The following is an 18,145-nucleotide window of genomic DNA, read 5'->3' on the forward strand; positions in this document are numbered from 1 at the left end:
CAAAATGGACAAGTATTAGCTAGACTCACCAACAAAAAAAGAGAGGACTCAAATAAATAAAATCAGAAATGAAAGAGGAGAGGTTATCACTGATATCAAAGAAATACAAAGGATCATAGAAGACTACAGTAGATCCTTAAGCAACATGAAGGTTAGGGGTGCCTACCCCTGATGCAGTCAAAAAGCCATGGCTCCCCCAAAACTCAACTACTAAAATCCCAGAGTTGACCAGAAGCCTTACTAATACCATTAGCAGTTAATACTAAATATTAACATTTAGTATTTAGTATGCTATATATACTATGTACTATATTCTTATAATAAAGTAAGCTAGGGAAAATAATATTATGAAGAAAATTGTAAGGAGGGGCACCTGGGTGGCTCAGTGAAGCATCTGACTCTTGATTTTGGCTCCAGTCATGATCTCACGGTCTGTGGTTTCAAGCCATGCATCAGGCTCTGCACTGACAGCCTACTTGGGATTTTCTCTCTCGTTCTCTCTCTGCCCCTCCCCTGCTTGTATACACATACTTTGTCTCTCTCCCTCAAAATAAATAAGTTTAAAAAAAAGAAAATCATAAGGAAAAGAAAATATGTTTATAGTACTGTATATATATGTGTGTGTGTGTGTGTGTGTGTGTGTGTGTGTGTGTGTGTATACACACATATAAAACCTGAGGGCACCTGGGTGGCTCAGTTGGTTGAGCATCTAGCTATTGATTTTGGATCAGGTCATGATCTCACTGTTAGTGACTTCGAGCCCTGCCTCAGGCTCCATGCTGACATTGTGTAGCCTGCTTGGGATTCTCTCCCCCTAACCCTCTGCCCCTCCCCCACTCGTTCTCTCTCTCTCTCTCTCTCTCTCTCTCTCTCTCTCCCTCTCCCTCTCTCCCTCCCTCTCTCTCTCTCTCTCAAAACTAAAGATTTTTAAAAAATTTTCATGTAAGTGTACCCATGCAGTACAAACCCATGGTGCTCAAGTGTCAACTATATTAAGAACAATTATATGCCAACAAATTCAACAACTTAGAAGAAATGCATAAATTCCTAGATATACAACCCACCTAGATGGATACATGATGGAACAGAATATCTGAACAGACCAAACTAGTAAGAAAAATGAATCGGTATCAAAAATCTCCCAACAAACGAAAGGCCGGGACCAGATGGTTTCATGGGTAGATTCTACCAAAATTCAAAGAAGAATTAATACCATCTTTCTCAAGCTCCTTCAAAAAATGGAAGTGTAGGAAACATTTCTAAACTCATTTTACAAGGCCAGTATTATTCTGATGCCAAAATCAGACAAGGACACCACAAAAAAATTATAGGCCAATATCCCTGATGAACTTAGGTGCACAAATCCTCAACAAAATATTAGCAAACTGAATTAAACAATACTTTTAAAATATCATATACCATGATCAAGTGGGATTTATTCCAGGGATGCAAAGATAGTTCAGCACCCACAAACCAATAAATGTGATGTGCCACATTAATGAAATTAATGAAAGAAAAGATAAAAATTGTTTGGATCATCTTAATAGATGCAGAAAAAGCACATGACAAAATTCAACATCCATTCCTGTGTAAACCAAGATTGTTTATTGAGCAATTATTATGTGCTAAGCAGCTAAACACTATATGTACATTATTTTAAAAAAATACTCAGAGTCTGGGGTGCCTGGATGGCTCAGTGGGTTAAGTGTCTGACTTCGGCTCAGGTCATAATCTCATGGCTCATGAGTTCCAGCCCCATGTCAGGCTCTGTGCTGACAGCCTGGAGACCACTTCAGATTTGGTCTCTCTCTCTCTCTCTCTCTCTTCCTGCCCCTCCCCTGCCATGCTCTGTCTCTCTCTCTCAAAAATAAACACTAAAAAAAATCTTAAAAAAATTCTCAGAGAGCAAAGGAACAAACCATAAGAGACTATTAAAGATAGAGAACAAACTGAGGTTTGATGGAGGGAGGTGGGTGGGGGATGGGCTAGAAGGGTGATGGATATTAAGGAGGGCATTTGTTATGATGAGCACTGGGTGTTGTATGTAATCGATGAATCACTGAATTCTACTCCTGAAACCAATATTGCACTGTATGTTAGTTAATTCATTAGAATTAAGTAAAAATTTGAAGAAAGAAATACTCAGAGTCCTATTGTGTAGTTGAAGACACGACAAATTAGAGAGACTATGTACTTGTAGAGGGTCACACAGTTAATATGCAATGAACCTGGGATTGTGCCTTTTCAATCTCCAAATTCATGCTTATAACCCCAGTTATATAGTCTCTCCTATGTAACTCTTAACTTGTTCTGGTCAGTAAGAATTGTTCCACTGATGTTCAAGGGCACTTGCCCACAAATAGCCTGGCTTTTTCTCTGCTTAGTATGACACATCCACATTGTTGTTTGCCTTAGTAAATAGGCTATTAGTAGCAAATGGTTGGTTTCCCACTATGTGGAGAAAGTCAGTTGTCCAAGATAGTAGCAGAGGTCAGTTATATGTAATATTATACTTCTCAGTCTCGCTAGACATTTCCCCACTCAATGAATGGTTTCAAGCTGATTTGCCACACCATTAATTGCTGAGTTAGCACTACACCTAGGGAGTCAACGGGGAGCTGAAATTGGTTATTTCACCTGCACTTGTGATATATTGACAATCTTTCTCCCTCTTGCCACTGTCAAACTGTCACTACTGCCAAACTCGGATTTTTCTTGCTCCCTAAAACAAGTCAGTGAAATCAATACCAGACTTTATTGTCCCTCCCTTCTTGATGACAATAAAAGTGATTGAATCACATGCCCAGACTCTAGTGGTAGAGGGCAGAGTTTATTTTGAGCGCTAAGTGAAACACACAAAAGACTTTTAAACAAAAAGCTTTCTTGGGAGTTTTTGGATTAAGGGGTATCACTTCTTACATTCCTCCACCTGTTTGACCCACCTCTTCACATGCAGCTGCATAGTAGGAGCAGATAAAGAATACCTACAGAGACGTAACAACTGTCTAGAAACCTATTGAGGATAACGAGGAGGACAGTAACAATAAACCAACACATATTGAGTGTTTCCTGTTTTCCAGGTATTGATCTAAGAGCGTTATATTCATTGTCTCATTTAATCTTCACAATCTTGTAAGGTGGAGATACTATTATTGTGCTAAGGTTACGAATAAGGAACATTATTGGGTCTTACAATCATTAGGAAACTTTTCCAAAGTTCTTTAGTTATAGGTTATGGAATTGGGATTAGAACTCAGGCTAACCACAGAACTGGGAGATTCAACTGCATTCTTATATGGATATGTGTGAAGTTCTTCTTCGAGTGACAAAAATAAGAATTTTGCTATTTTTTTGTGTCTACTACCATAAAACTACATTGTCAATCCAAATGGTATTGTAGGGGAAATCACTTGAATAGAAACATCTCAAATATTCATATATTGACCCAAATATGTATTAGCAGACTAAAAGGAAACTGCCATAAGTGTTATATTGTTCCTTGGGAGAGACTTTAGTGCCTTTTTGGTGTTCACACTGTACCTGTACTGCTTTTGAGGTGACTGAGTTTTTCATTAGATTTCAACCTTTATATACAGTAACCCTCCACCCAAAGAGTGTAATTCAGAATACTTGACTCTAGAGGGTGATGACTCATTATGGAGTACGGGCCAATTATTAGAATGTGTGACAGTACCTGTGTTAAAAGTATTGTGTTCGAAGAGAAAAATAGATCACACTTCTGTAACTATGCAGACCTAGCCTATGACCAGACAGAAAATTTAAAGGAATAAAATAAGTTGTCTGAAATATTTTTTATCAGCCTGAAAGGTATTCTTTTTATCTCCTTCTTAATAACTATGAGGCATGAAACCAAAGGTCAGTAAGGAAAAAGAGTAGAACATTTTGACAGCACTTTTTTTCAAGATAAAGAAGATAAAAGTTATAGAAATAATATATGCAAAATATAATTTTTCTCAGTTTAACACTTTAGGGATAGGGGAGTAAAGAATAATTAAATTCACTGCAAGTAAAATTCTTTCTGGTAACTGATACTGGCCATAAATTGATAATGAAAAGAAAAGGACTACTTTGACATTTGGTGATTTTAAAAGGAGTGATACTTACCATAACCTATAATTCCAATCACACCCACCATGAAGACCCAGAAGAGTAATCCAGCTATGTATCTCAGGAGTATCACAAACATCCAACTAAGGAACATGGCGATAATCAGGCCACTAGAGGAAAGAGAAAACAATACATAAAGGAGGCCAAGTGTGCTAAACATAACATAATGTTAACAGCAAGACAACACTTTTTTTTCTATTCAAAATCATTCTCTTTATTTTACCTAGCTATAGAAACATTTATAATATTAAAATGCATAAACAATGGTTCCTATTAAGACTTTTATATGAAACAGTAGGACCATCAGGAACTTCATACCTGAGTCAATCTTTGTGTACCTGGATAAGCTGAAGTCTGGCAGTAACCATTATTCAAGGAAAAAAACAATTCCTCCAATCCACAGTTTTGGTCTATCTGCCACAGCTGCCCATGCCATATTTTTCCCTTCCACACATCTCACTAAGTCATAAAACATATCCGTGATAATTTGTGCTGTTCTGTCTACCTCTTGACTGATGGGAGGAAACCTTATGTAACAGAACTATCTAGAAGCAAGAGAGCAGTCTTAGGGCAGAAAAGAAAAATAATTGTCCTCACATAGTTCCTGAACCCATGATTTTGTAGTCATTATTATGGTGTAATTATCTAATAGTTTGTGATGTCTATCACCAGACATATATTTCAGGTCCCCAGTGATCTATGAGTCATTATATGGAGCCATGATAAGGCCTCTGTCTCTCCTGGGCCATGTGACTTTATCAAGCCATCAGCAGGATGACTACTTTTTTTGTTTTAATTTCTTCCTGGAGTTTGAGCTAGTAGGGATGCTTCTCCCCCATCCCACCCATATATCCAGGTTATAGTCATATTGAGTTCCTCTTGTTACTTTCATTAAACAGAACTCATAAGAGTAGAAATTTGGATGATGCTTCCATTAAGAAGATAACTCTGATGCTCTTTTTAAGTTTCCAAACATAGAAACACAGCTTGGTACATTTATTGAGTTCATTGTCTCTAAGTATTATCTTTTTTTGTTTAAGAATTTTTTTAAATATGATATTGATTGTTAAATTGGTTTCCATACAACACCCAGTGCTCATCCCAACAGGTGCCCTCCTCACTCCTCACTGCCCATCACCCACTTTCCCCTCCCTCCCACCATCCATCAACCCTCAGTTTATTCTCAGTTCTTAAGAGTCTCTTATGCTTTGGCTCTCTCCCTCTCTAACTTTTTTTTTTTTCCTTCTCCTCCCCCATGGTCTTCTGTTAAGTTTCTCAGGATCCACATAAGAGTGAAAACATATGGTATCTGTCTTTCTCTGTATGACTTATTACACTTAGCATAACACTCTCCAGTTCCATCCATGTTGCTACAAAAGGCCATATTTCATTCTTTCTCATTGCCACATAGTATTCCATTGTGTATATAAACCACAATTTCTTTATCCATTCATCAGTTGATGGGCATTTAGGCTTTTCCATAATGTGGCTATTGTTGAAAGTGCTGCTATAAACATTGGGATACAAGTGCCCCTATGCATCAGCACTCCTGTATCCCTTGGGTAAATTCCTAGCAGTGCTATTGCTGGGTCATAGGGTAGATCTATTTTTAATTTTTTGAGGAACCTCCACGCTGTTTTCCAGAGCGGCTGCACCAGTTTGCATTCCCACCAACAGTGCAAGAGGGTTCCTGTTTCTCCACATCCTCTCCAGCATCTATAGTCCCCTGATTAGTTCATTTTAGCCACTCTCACTGGCATGAGGTGTTATCTCAGTGTGCTTTTGATTTGTATTTCCCTGATGAGGAGTGACATTGAGCATCTTTTCATGTGCCTGTTGGCCATCTGGATGTCTTCTTTAGAGAAGTGTCTATTCATGTCTTCTGCCCATTTCTTCACTGGATTATTTGTTTTTCAGGTGTGGAGTTTGGTGACTTCTTTATAGATTTTGGATACTTGCCCTTTGTCTGATATGTCATTTGCAAATAACTTCCCATTCCGTTGGTTGCCTTTTAGTTTTGTTGATTGTTTCCTTTGCAGCGCAGAAGCTTTTTATCTTCATGAGGCCTCAATAGTTCATTTTTGCTTTTAATTCCCTTGCTTTTGGAGATGTGTCAAGTAGGAAACTGCTGCGGCTTAGGTCAGAGAGGATTTTTCCTGCTTTCTCCTCTAGGGTTTTGATGGTTTCCTGTCTCACATTCAGGTCCTTTATCCATTTTGAGTTTATTTTTGTGAATGGTGTAAGAAAGTGGTCTAGTTTCATTCTTCTGTATTTTGCTGCCCAGTTTTCCCAGCACCATTTGTTAAAGAGACTGTCTTTTTTCCATTGGATATTATTTCCTGCTTTGTCAAAGATTAATTGGCCATAATTTTGTGGGTCCAGTTCTGGAGTCTCTTTTCTATTCCATTGGTCTATGTGTCTGTTTTTGTGCCAATACCATGCTGTCTTGATGATTACAGCTTTGTAGTAGAGGCTAAAGTTTGGGATTGTGATGCCTCCTGCTTTGGTCCTCTTCTTCAAAATTACTTTGGCTATTCGGGGTCTTTTGTGGTTCCACATAAATTTTAGGATTGCTTGCTCTAGCTTCGAGAAGAATGCTGGTGCAATTTTGATTGGGATTGCATTGAATGTGTAGATGGCTTTGGGTAGTATTGACATTTTAACAATATTTATTCTTCCAATCCATGAGCACAGAATGCTTTTCCATTTCTTTGCCTCTTCTTCAATTTCCTTCATAAGCTTTCTATAGTTTTCAGCATACAGGTCTTTTACATCTTTGGTTTGGTTTATTCCTAGGTATTTTATGATTCTTGGTGCATTTGTGAATGGGATCCATTTCTTTGTCTTTTTGTTGCTTCATTATTAACGTATAAGAATGCAACTGATTTCTGTAGATTAATTTTGTGTCCTGCAACTTTGCTGAATTCATGTATCAGTTCTAGCAGACTTTTGGTGGAGTCTATTGGGTTTTCATGTATAGTATCATGTAATCTGCAAAAAGTGAAAGCTTGACTTCATCTTTGCCAATGTTGATGCCTCTGATTTCCTTTCGTTGTCTGATTGCTGATGCTAGCACTTCCAACACTATGTTAAACAACTGCAGTGAGAGTGGACATCCCTGTTGTGGTCCTGATCTCAGGGGAAAAGCTCTATTTTTCCCCATTGAGGATGATATTAGCTGTGGGCTTTTCATAAATGGCTTTTATGATGTTTAAGTATGTTCCTTCCATCCAGACTTTCTCGAGGGTTTTTATTAAGAAAGGATGCTGAATTTTGTCAAATGCTTTTTCTGCACCGATTGACAGGATCATATGGTTCTTATCTTTTCCTTCATTAATGTGATGTATCATATTGATTGATTTGTGAATATTAAACCAGCCCTGCAGCCCAGGAATGAATCCCACTTGATCATGGTGAATAATTCATTTTATATGCTGTTGAATTCGATTTACTAATATCTTGTTGAGAATTTTTGCATCCATATTCATCAGGGATATTGGCTTGTAGTTCTCTTTTTTTGCTGGGTCTCTGTCTGGTTTGGGAATCAAAGTAATGCTGGCTTCATAGAATGAGTCTGGAAGTTTTCCTTCCCTTTCTATTTTGTGGAACAGCTTGAGAAGGATAAGTATTATCTCTGCTTTAAATGTTTGGTAGAATTCCCCAGGGAAGCCATCTGGTCTTGGACTCTTATTTGTTGGGAGGTTTTTTTTTGAATGTTTTTATTTATTTTTGAGACACAGAGCATGAGACAGAGCATGAGTAGGGGAGGGGAAGAGAGAGAGAGGGAGACACAGAATCCGAAACAGGCTCCAGGCTCCGAGCTGTCAGCACAGAGCCTGACGTGGGGCTCGAACTCATGGACTGTGAGATCATGACCTGAGCTGAAGTCGGACGCTTAACAGACTGAGCCACTCAGGCGCCCCTGTTGGGAGGTTTTTGATAACTGATTCAGTTTCTTCGCTGTTATGGGTCTGTTCAAATTTTCTATTTCTTCCTGTTTGAGATTTGGAAGTGTGTGGGTGCTTAGGAATTTGTCCATTTCTTCCAGGTTGTCCAGTTTGTTGGCATATAATTTTTCGTAGTATTCCCTGATAATTGTTTGTATTTCTGAGGGATTGGTTGTAATAATTCCATTTTCATTCCTGATTTTATCTATTTCGGTCCTCTCCCTTTTCTTTTTAAGAAGCCTGGCTAGAGATTTATCAATTTTGTTTATTTTTTCAAAAAAACAACTCTTGGTTTCATTGATCTGCTCTACTGTTTTTTTTAGATTCTATATTGTTGTTTTCTGCTGTGATCTTTATTATTTCTCTTCTGCTGGGTTGAGGGTGTCTTTGCTGTTCTGCTTCTATTTCCTTTAGGTATGCTATTAGGTTTCATATTTGGGATTTTTCTTGTTTCTTGAGATAGGCCTGGATTGCAATGTATTTTCCTCTCAGGACTGCCTTTGCTGAATCCCAAAGCATTTGGATTGTTCTATTTTCATTTTCATTTGTTTGCATTTTTTTTTAAATTTTTCTATAATTGCCTGGTTGACCCATTCATTCTTTAGTAGGGTGTTCTTTAACTTCCATGCTTTTGGAGGTTTTCCAGACTTTTTCCTGTGGTTGATTTCAAGTTTCAAGAAAGTATATTCTGTTGCTTTGGGATGCAGAGTTCAAAATATATCTGTCAAGTCCATCTGATCCAGTGTATCATTCAGGGCCCTTATTTCTTTATTGATCCTGTGTCTAGATGATCTACCCATTTTAAGTGGAGTATTAAAGTCCCCTGCAATTATCACATTCTTATCAATAAGGTTGCTTATGTTTGTGATTGTTTTATATATTTGGGGGCTCCCATATTTGGCGCATAGATGTTTATAATTGTTAGCTCTTCCTGATGGATAGACCCTGTAATTATTATATCATGCCCTTCTTCATCTCTTGTTACAACCTTTCATGTAAAGTCTAGTTTGTCTGATATAAGTATGGCTACTCCAGGTTTCTTTTGACTTCCAGTAGCATGATAGATAGTTCTCCATCCCCTCACTTTCAATCTCAAGGTGTCCTCAGGTCCAAAATGAGTCTCTTGTGGACAACAAATAGATGGGTCTTGTTTTTTTTTTTATCCATTCTGATACCCTATGTCTTTTGGTTGGAGCATTTAGTCCATTTACATTCAGTGTTATTATGGAAAGATATGGGTTTAGAGTCATTGTGATGTCTCTAGGTTTCATGCTTGTAGTGATGTCTCTGCTACTTTGTGGTCCTTGCAACATTTGACTCACAGAGTTCCCCTTAGGATCTCTTGTAGGGCTAGTTTAGTGGTGATGAATTCCTTCAGTTTTTGTTTGTCTGGGAAAACCTTTATCTCGCTTTCTATTCTGAATGACAGACTTGCTGGATAAAGGACTCTTGGCTGCATATTTTTTTTGTTCATCACATTGAAGATTTCCTGCCTTTCCTTTCTGGCCTGCCAAGTTTCAGTATATAGGTCTGCCACTACTCTTATGGGTCCACCTTTGTAATTTAGAGCCTGTTTATCTCTAGCTGCTTCACAATTTTCCCTTTATCCTTGTAATCTGCCAGTTTCACTATGATACGTTGTGCAGAAGATGGATTCAAGTTACATCTGAAGGGAGTTCTCTGTGCCTCTTGCATTTCAATGCGTTTTTCCTTCCCCAGATAACGGAAGTTCTCAGCTATGATTTGTTCAAGTACACCTTCAGCCCCTTTCTCTCTTTCTTCTTCTTCTGGAATTCCTATGTTATGGATATTGTTCTGTTTGATTGCATCACTTAGTTCTCTAATTCTCTCCTCATACACCTGGATTTTTTAAATCTTTTTTCAGCTTCCTCTTTTTCCATAATTTTATCTTCTAATTCACCTATTCTCTCCTCTGCCTCTTCCATCTGTGCTATGGCCGCCTCCATTTTATTTTGCACCTCACTTATATCATTTTTTAATTCCTCATGACTATTTTTTAGTCCCTTCATCTCTGTAGCAATAGATTCTCTGCTGTCCTCTATGCTTTTTTCAAGCCCAGTGATTAGTTTTATGACTATTATTCTAAATTCTTGTTCCATCATATTGCTTAAATCAGTTTTGATCAATTCGTTAGCTGTCGCTACTTTCTGGAGTTTCTTTTAAGGAGAATTCTTCCGTTTCGTCATTTTGGGTAGTGCCTGGGGTGGCTCCAAACTGCAGGGCACTTCCCCTGTGCTCTCGGGAGAAACTTGTGTTGGTGGGTGGGGCCACAGTCAGACCCGATGTCTGCCCCCAGCCCACTGCTGGGGACACAGTCAGACTGGTGTGTACCTTATCTTCCCCTCTCCCAGGGGCAGGACTCACTGTGGAGTGGTGTGGCCCCTGTCCAGGCTAATTGCATACTGCCAGGCTTATGGTGCTGCTTCGATGGGATCTGATGTATTAGCTAGGGTGGATCCGCAAGGTGCACAGTGGCAGGAGGGGCAGGGCTTAGCTCGCTTTGCCATTGATGGTCCCCTCTGGGAGGGATCCTGCAGCACTGGGAGGGAAGCAGACCCATGGGAGGCATGGATCCACAGAAGCACAGCATTGGGCATTTGCGTGGTACAAGCAAGTTTGGTGATGGGAACTGGTTCCCTTTGGAATTTTGGCTGGGGTGTGGGAGAGGCAGATGGTGCTTGCCAGCACCTTTGTTCCCCCGCTGAGCTGAGCTCTGTCTTCCAGGGCTCAACAACTCTCCCTCCCAGTGTCCTCTCACCCTCCCTGCTCTCTGAGAGCAGAGCTGTTGACTTTTAACATTCCAGATGTTAAGTCCCACTGGCTGTCAGAACTCACACAGTCCAACCCCTCCCCTTTTGCAAGCCAGACTTGGGAGCTCTGCCTTGCAGGGAGAGTTGCTCCTCCACTGTCCCGGCTCCCTCCGCCAGTCCATGTGGTGCACACCGCCTCTCCATCCTTCCTACCCTCTTCCGTGGGCCTCTTGTCTATGCTTGGGTCCAGAGAGTCCGTTCTTCTAGTCTTCTGGCGGTTTTCTGGGTTATTTAGGCAGATGTGGGTGGAATCTAAGTGATCAGCAGGATGAGGTGAGGCCAGCATCCTCATATGCCACCATCTTCCAAGTATTATCTTTTAAAAAATCTTAATTGTTGTCACTGGATAGATGATGGCATTGTATCAAAGTAACTTCTCAGGTCATATTCTTGCATATTCTTTCTATATACAAGCCATGCCCTTTTAAAATCACAGATACTTGGGGCACCTTGGTGGCTCAGTCGGTTAAGTGTCCAACTTTGGCTCAGGTCATGATCTCACGGTCCATGAATTCAAGCCCCACATTGGGCTCTGTGCCTTGAGCCTGCTTCAGATTCTGTGTCTCTGTCTCTCTGACCCTCCCCTACTCGTGCTCTGTCTCTCAAAAATAAATATCAAAAAAAAAATTTTAAATAATAGATACTTTAATGCTTAAATATTCAATATGTTTGAAGGATTATTCTATGACCTAGTCCAAGGCAAATATTCAAAAAGGTCAGGGAGAAAAATGAAATATAACTGTCTATTCTATTTTTAATTCCTTCATAAAATTCTAACTGCATAAACTAAGGGCCAGCACATTAGTCTTTGGCTTTATATTTATGAGATAGATGGAGAGCAAAAGAGTTGGAAATAAAGGGAGTATTTAGGTTCTAGTGGTGTGAGTGGTGTCTACATAGGGTTTCACTGTGTGTTGGGAATGAGGTGAACAGGAAGGTCTGCCATAATGCATACTTTTTTTCAGATAGTAATTGAAAAGCCCAAAATAAAGAAGAAATGTGTAACTTATCTAGTAATATTTGAGTCTGACAATAGAGGAACCAGTTTAACTCCTGTCAAGTATAGACTATACTCTCTGCTATGGAGAGATATTCTGAAATACTGATAAACACTGATGCCAATTATTGTGTTTAAGACAAAGCATTGAAGTGAGTAAACTCTCAAAAAACTATCTAGTTTTACAGCTCTACAAACTAGTCACTAGTATTTTACACACATTACAATTTTGACTTCAGTAAGCACCATATTGTTAAATCTCTCTCTCTTATTTTCCTAGTGGTTATATAACTGTTCCTTGAACCCACATTTTTTATGCATCTTCTATGTTCCAAGAACTGCCTGAGGAGTTAGAAAAATGGAGGTGAGTTAGAGTTACCACTGTAAAGAGTTCAGAGTTTATCAGAGAAAAAGAACCAGGTAAATAACATACAAAATTCTAGGTGCTATATAGATGATAGCTGTGTGTGTGTGTGTGTGTGTATAGGTACGCACATGTGTGCAACACACACACAGTGGATAGGTGGGTAGGAGGAACACAGAAGGAAAAGAAATTAACTATATCTGAAGAAGTCAAGAAAGACTTCATAAATTACACAAAACCTCATTTTAAAGGAGATGGAGTTGCCCAGGACACAAAAGTTGAGAAATGCACATGCTATTTGACGTGTTGAGAATATAGGGTTAACCAAGCAACATGGGTGGAGATGAATCTGGAAAACTAGTTGGACCAGGTTGTAAAGGGCCTTATAATTATCTAAAGAAGTTTTCTGGGTTTTTTTCTTTAATTTTGTTAATGTTTATTTATTTTTGAGAGAGAGACAGAGGGCGAGCAGAGGACGGCAGAGAGAGAGGGAAACACAGAATCTGAAGCAGGCTCCAGGTTATGAGCTGTCAACACAGAGGCCAATGTGGGGCTTCAAACTACAAACCGTGAGATCATGACCTGAGCTCAAGTCAGACGCTTAACCGACTGAACCAACCAGGCACCCTTCTCTTTGTTTTTTGATGACTAGGGAACTATATATGCTTTTAAGTCATAAGAGCCGGATAGTAACAACAGCCTTAGATATACCAAACACATGTACCTGTTTCAGTAGAGTAACTGCATTTCCCCTTACCTTTCAGGAATGCAAATCATATGTCTGCAAATTTTTAATCTCCTCCTCCCTTCATACATTTTTTTCAGTTCTGCATAACTACAGTGACCTTTGATAATGGTAATAACAAACATTTCGTGGAAAGGATGTGTTTAAAAATAAAAATGATCCTTTGGAGGGCAATGGAAAGATAAATGAGAAAATAGAACCAGAGAAATAAGACTACATCTACTGTAGGATATGATAGGAAGCAAATGTACTACAGATGTTGTTCCTGCACGACTTGAAGTATATTATATATATATATTATATTATATATATATAATATATTATATATTATATTATATATTATATATATATTATATATTATATTATATATTATTATATATTATATATAATAATATATATTATATAATATTATTTATAATAATATTATATATATTATATAATATTATTTATTGGTAATTTAATGAATAGAGTTCAAATTTACATTCTTATAACCTTTGTAACACTGGTAATATTTCCAGGTATCTTTGCCCCATCTTCATCCTATGTGAAAAAGAAAATGGCAGGAACTAAGATTTGAGTCAACCTTTTATTCACAAATATGGATGGGGAATTTGAAGAAAGAGTTCTACAAGGACAAAATCAGACTGGGGCTGGAGAAGAAACCAATGTTTTCACTTACAGGAGAATCCAATACCAAGTTGTTGCATAGTCTTCAAATATTTTCATTCCAATTGTCCTTGCATCAAGTATTTTATTGACACGGCTGAATTCAAAGAAGGAAAAGATCAATTATTTTTTGATCACCACTAAACAGAAATGTTCATGTTATGATAGAAAGGGTTTTGCAACTGCTGTTAAAAACATTTTTGTAAATCATTTATCAAAAGTCACTCTTTCCCCAGCCACAACAATATGTGAGATGTCATTTTGGTAGACTACAAAGGTGGCTATAGCTACACACACAGAGAATGTGACATTCAAGAATGGTGAACAGATCCTTTTCAATGTATATGACATGTCCTCAATATTGCAGAAACCTCACTATAAGAAATGAATTTAAATAAGATTAGCCTTTAACTTACAAAATCCATAGAGTCAAGAATAAACATCATCCTTAATTCCCTTTTCTAATCCTCTGACAGCTATGCAGCAGGAAGGCACCATGGGGCACATCCAGAAAAGTCCATAAATCATTAGTGTCTGGTTTCATCAGTTATCAAAGAGGACGCACTTAACTACAACCTGTTGCCCCTTTGCCCATGTGCCCCAGTTACAACACCCCTCCTTCCCCTAAGGTAACCACAATCCTGACTTTTATGATAATAATTCCCTAGTTTTCATTTTAGTCTTAACACTTATATAGGCATCACAGTATAATTTAATTTAGTTGTGCTTATTTTTAAATTTTTCTATCAATGGAACTGTACTTGTACTATTATTTTGTGGTTTCTTTCACAAAGCTTTATATTTGTGAAATCCATCCATGTTGCTATGACATTTTAAATATGTAGGACCTGCACTATTCTACTTGGACTACTAAAGTCTTTCAAGGAACAGAAATATATTTTTGGAATATCTTTATTTTTCACTTTTAATTCAACAACTGAGCTATGCAGTGATACTCTGTGTGTTTGTGCACACATGTGAATGGATGCACGCAGGGAATTATATTCCCCAATAACCTGAAACATCATGATACGTACAGCAAGGGAAACAGTAAATTGACTTCACTGTAGTTAGTACGTAGAAATTGATATGGTTCTGAAACAGCCTTTCCAAAGACCCTCTTCCCTTTACAACATCTGGCAGTTTTATTATTTCAGTCATTTTTTAAAATAGTGTTTTAAAAAGCATGTTTTTTTTTATTGTGTTGATTCAACAAATAATGTTAAGGACTTCCAATATGCTTACTGAGGTTTCATTTCTATACCTGTTAATAATGAAAGATTTAACCATTTTGAAAAACATCATTCCTCTTTCTAATTCTCTTTGGTTTCTCCTTTACCTGCTTTTCTTAATGAATATACACCAATTTCTCCAATCCACAGTGACATGTATATTTCATAATAATACATAATTCTTCCTTTCTAACATTTAACCTAATGGAAGCTTTAGTCTTGTGCATGGTAACAGAATGCATCCAAACTAAAAATAAGAATGTAAACAAACATACTTTGCAGCTGCCCTGAGTTCTATAGCATTTCTTGTCTTTCCACTTCCATCTTCAAATGTCGTCTTATTTCCTACTGTCAGAGTGCCATTTTTAGTAGAGAAGTCAGGGAAACATCTCTGGAGAACTGTAAAAAAAGAAAATTATGGTAATCACTTTTCTACGTCTTCCTATGTGATGTTCTCCTTTTCTTAAGCTTTCTTTTACAATCAAATTTTTGCTGGATAATGTATAAATTGCTCAACATAGGTAATCGCCCATTACTGGATGATCAGGAAGGCCTTTTGATGGTTCTAAGACTGATATAGATAGAAAATTTGATCACAATCAGAAGCTACACTCTAAACTTGTTGATTATTTTGCACATGGTACATTCATCAAGCAGCCAATAAGTAAGATGCACAGCACAGGTTTTAAAAGAGTAATATTGATAACGTATCTAACATTGTAAAAGCATTTTAATAAAAAGGCTTCATTTACTTGTATGACTAAATTTACTTTTTCTTATTAAAAAGATTCTAGATATTCCTTGAGTGAAACTTTGAAAACTGGAGATTCGTGAGCAGTTCCTTAAGAAAGAAGAACAAGTTCAAACTTTAGGCTATTAAGACAACAGAATTTTTATTTGTGAGGTCTTAATAATTTGTCTCCCTTCCAGCTTTCTCATTCACAGGGTTTTTGGAGGAGCTGGAAATAGAAATTCTAAAGCTATCAAAATGGTCCCCACACAAAGCGTGGACTGTCACCACAATTTCTGAGAAGTTACCTCACTGTTAAATCTTCTATGCACTTATTTTGATTAAATAGAATCCTTGTTTCTTTACATATCTGTATTCCTAAAAATATTTCAAAACCCCAATTTTAAATGAGGAGGGAAGAGAAATCAGAAATGGATCATTATTATATTTTTTGGTATAAGAAGCATCACAGATTTGCATGGGTTTGCAGGCAGTTTAAACTTGAAAATATTAAAGCAGTTGATGTAGGGAAAAAAGAAATAGGTGTTTCCCAAGCCTTTCCTGACATTTCTGGCTTAAAATGATCTCTTGTCTACCCACACCCACCTTCTGTAGCATTTAAAACATGGCCCATTGCTTCAGTATCCTCCACATCTCTCTCTGGTTCTTCCCTGGCAAATTTGACATAGTAGCCTCCACCAGCTGCCTCTACTCCCTCTCAATCCAATCACATTCTTCCCCCATCATTACAAGGAAACTGGCCTCCCAGTGATCCCAATGGTCTCCTAATTGCCAAAACCTCCACATATCTTTTAGTCTTCATCTTGCTTGAACCCATTATCTAGTACAGTGCTTGGTACATAACAGAACTCAGCACTATTTGCTATTGAATTAACTTTTCTGTCTTTGACATGGTAGGCAACTCCTGCCTTTTGAAATGCTCTTCCTTTGGCTTACATTCCCAGATTCTCTCCTGTCCTCCCTTCAGCCTTTCTGTATTTTCTTCCCCTCTCCACTCCTTAAAGATGACTGTTTCTACCTACAAAGTCCCCTAACCTTTTTCTGGGCAATTTCATCCAGTCGGTTAGTTTCAATCACTAAATGTGCTCATTTTATATTTGGAAAGTAGAGAAAATATGAAGGAAGATACAAAACAAGACATAGTCCTACTACCCACAATGAACTCTATTAACATTTTAGATGTATTTCCTTCCTGTTTTTCTTCTACTTGAAATTTTGTCGAGAGTCATAACCATAAAATAAATTCAGCGCTTTCCCTGGTTTCTTTCTTTTAATATTACTTATTTTCTTTTATAACCTCTTAAATGAGTAAATTTTATTAGGTGCATACTATTCCATTAAGTACTATACTTAGTCCCTTATTGAGGGAATACAAGGTGATTGAAATGTTTACCATAATGTCTCCTTTACTATACTGTGAGGGACTATGCTTTATTCACTTTTGAATCCCCAGTATATAGTTTATATTGTATGATTTAACCAATCTGTACTTGTAAGGGCAGGGATGTTTTATACTTTCATATCCATTTTATCTTCAATGACTAATGATTCATTTTTACCTTTTTGTAACATTGTTCTTGGCTACCGACACTTGTTGCTCGGGGGCTTCCTGGCAAAATGTAGTTGCTTGCAAGACCTTGCTTCAGAGTCCTCAATGACCCAAAGAAAAGGGATGGGGGGCATGCAAGACATTGTGTTTGATGGGAGCTACTTCGATGGCACCTGACTTTCTACTCCAATAGAGAAAGATACCTTTCTACTTCAATAGAAAAAAAGAAGAAAGAAGAGAGGAATGCCCATAGTTTTGCCACCTCCAAAACACTTACTATTTTGGCATATTTCTTTGCGATCTTTTTCTTTGAATAGTTTTTTGTTGTTGTTGTTTATTTTAATTATATATGCTTGTCATTATAATGCATATAAAATTTTATTTAACATTATAGTATACATACACTTATATTTAATAATTCTGAAATATTCCATTTAATGAATACATCATAATTTATTTAAGTACATTCTTGTTCTTGGATATCAGAGTGTTTTATTCTTCTTTTTTTTTTTATTTTTGTTTCTTCCAGATAACATTGTGCCGGACATCTTTATGTAAAAATATTCTTCTTTGTAGTTAGGATTATATTTGTTAGAAATGAAAATTAGTGATTTCATTTTTTTAAAAAATTAGATAAATTTTATATAAACTTTAAATAAAATTTATAAATCTTAATATAAAATATTGATTCATTTAGGAGATACATAAACATTTTAAATTTCAAATTATATGACAAGTGTATGTCCCACTTTCACTCCTGAGGCAACTTCTGAACAAATTCTTAGGCTGATTTCAGGCACGAGTGTGCAAGATTACATCCTTGTGTGCTTACATGTACTCACAGAGCACCAAATAATCAATCTTATTAGGCTTTTAAAATCAATCTTCAATCTTTTTTTGTGTATGTTGACATAGCAAAACCCCAAAACTAACAG

At 37.3% G+C, this 18,145-nt stretch overlaps 1 protein-coding gene across 8 annotated transcripts in view; it reads right to left on the reverse strand.

Annotated features, from left to right (window-relative positions):
* Positions 1 to 18,145, reverse strand: part of SLC44A5 (solute carrier family 44 member 5) — a 385,583-nt gene that overhangs the window by 30,423 nt on the left and 337,015 nt on the right. For all 8 annotated transcript variants that reach the window (XM_086717311.1, XM_086717313.1, XM_086717310.1 and 5 more), the window contains 3 exons: positions 15,186 to 15,309; positions 13,692 to 13,775; positions 4,126 to 4,238 (listed from right to left, as the gene is read on the reverse strand). In XM_086717311.1, the coding sequence (XP_086573437.1) occupies positions 4,126 to 4,238; positions 13,692 to 13,775; positions 15,186 to 15,309 (321 nt within the window). The remainder of the gene's footprint in view (positions 1 to 4,125; positions 4,239 to 13,691; positions 13,776 to 15,185; positions 15,310 to 18,145) is intronic.

The sequence above is a fragment of the Puma concolor genome, chromosome C1, assembly GCF_028749965.1.
Source record: "Puma concolor isolate L17-30 chromosome C1, mPumCon1.1.hap2, whole genome shotgun sequence".
In the NCBI taxonomy this organism is placed as follows: domain Eukaryota; kingdom Metazoa; phylum Chordata; class Mammalia; order Carnivora; family Felidae; genus Puma; species Puma concolor.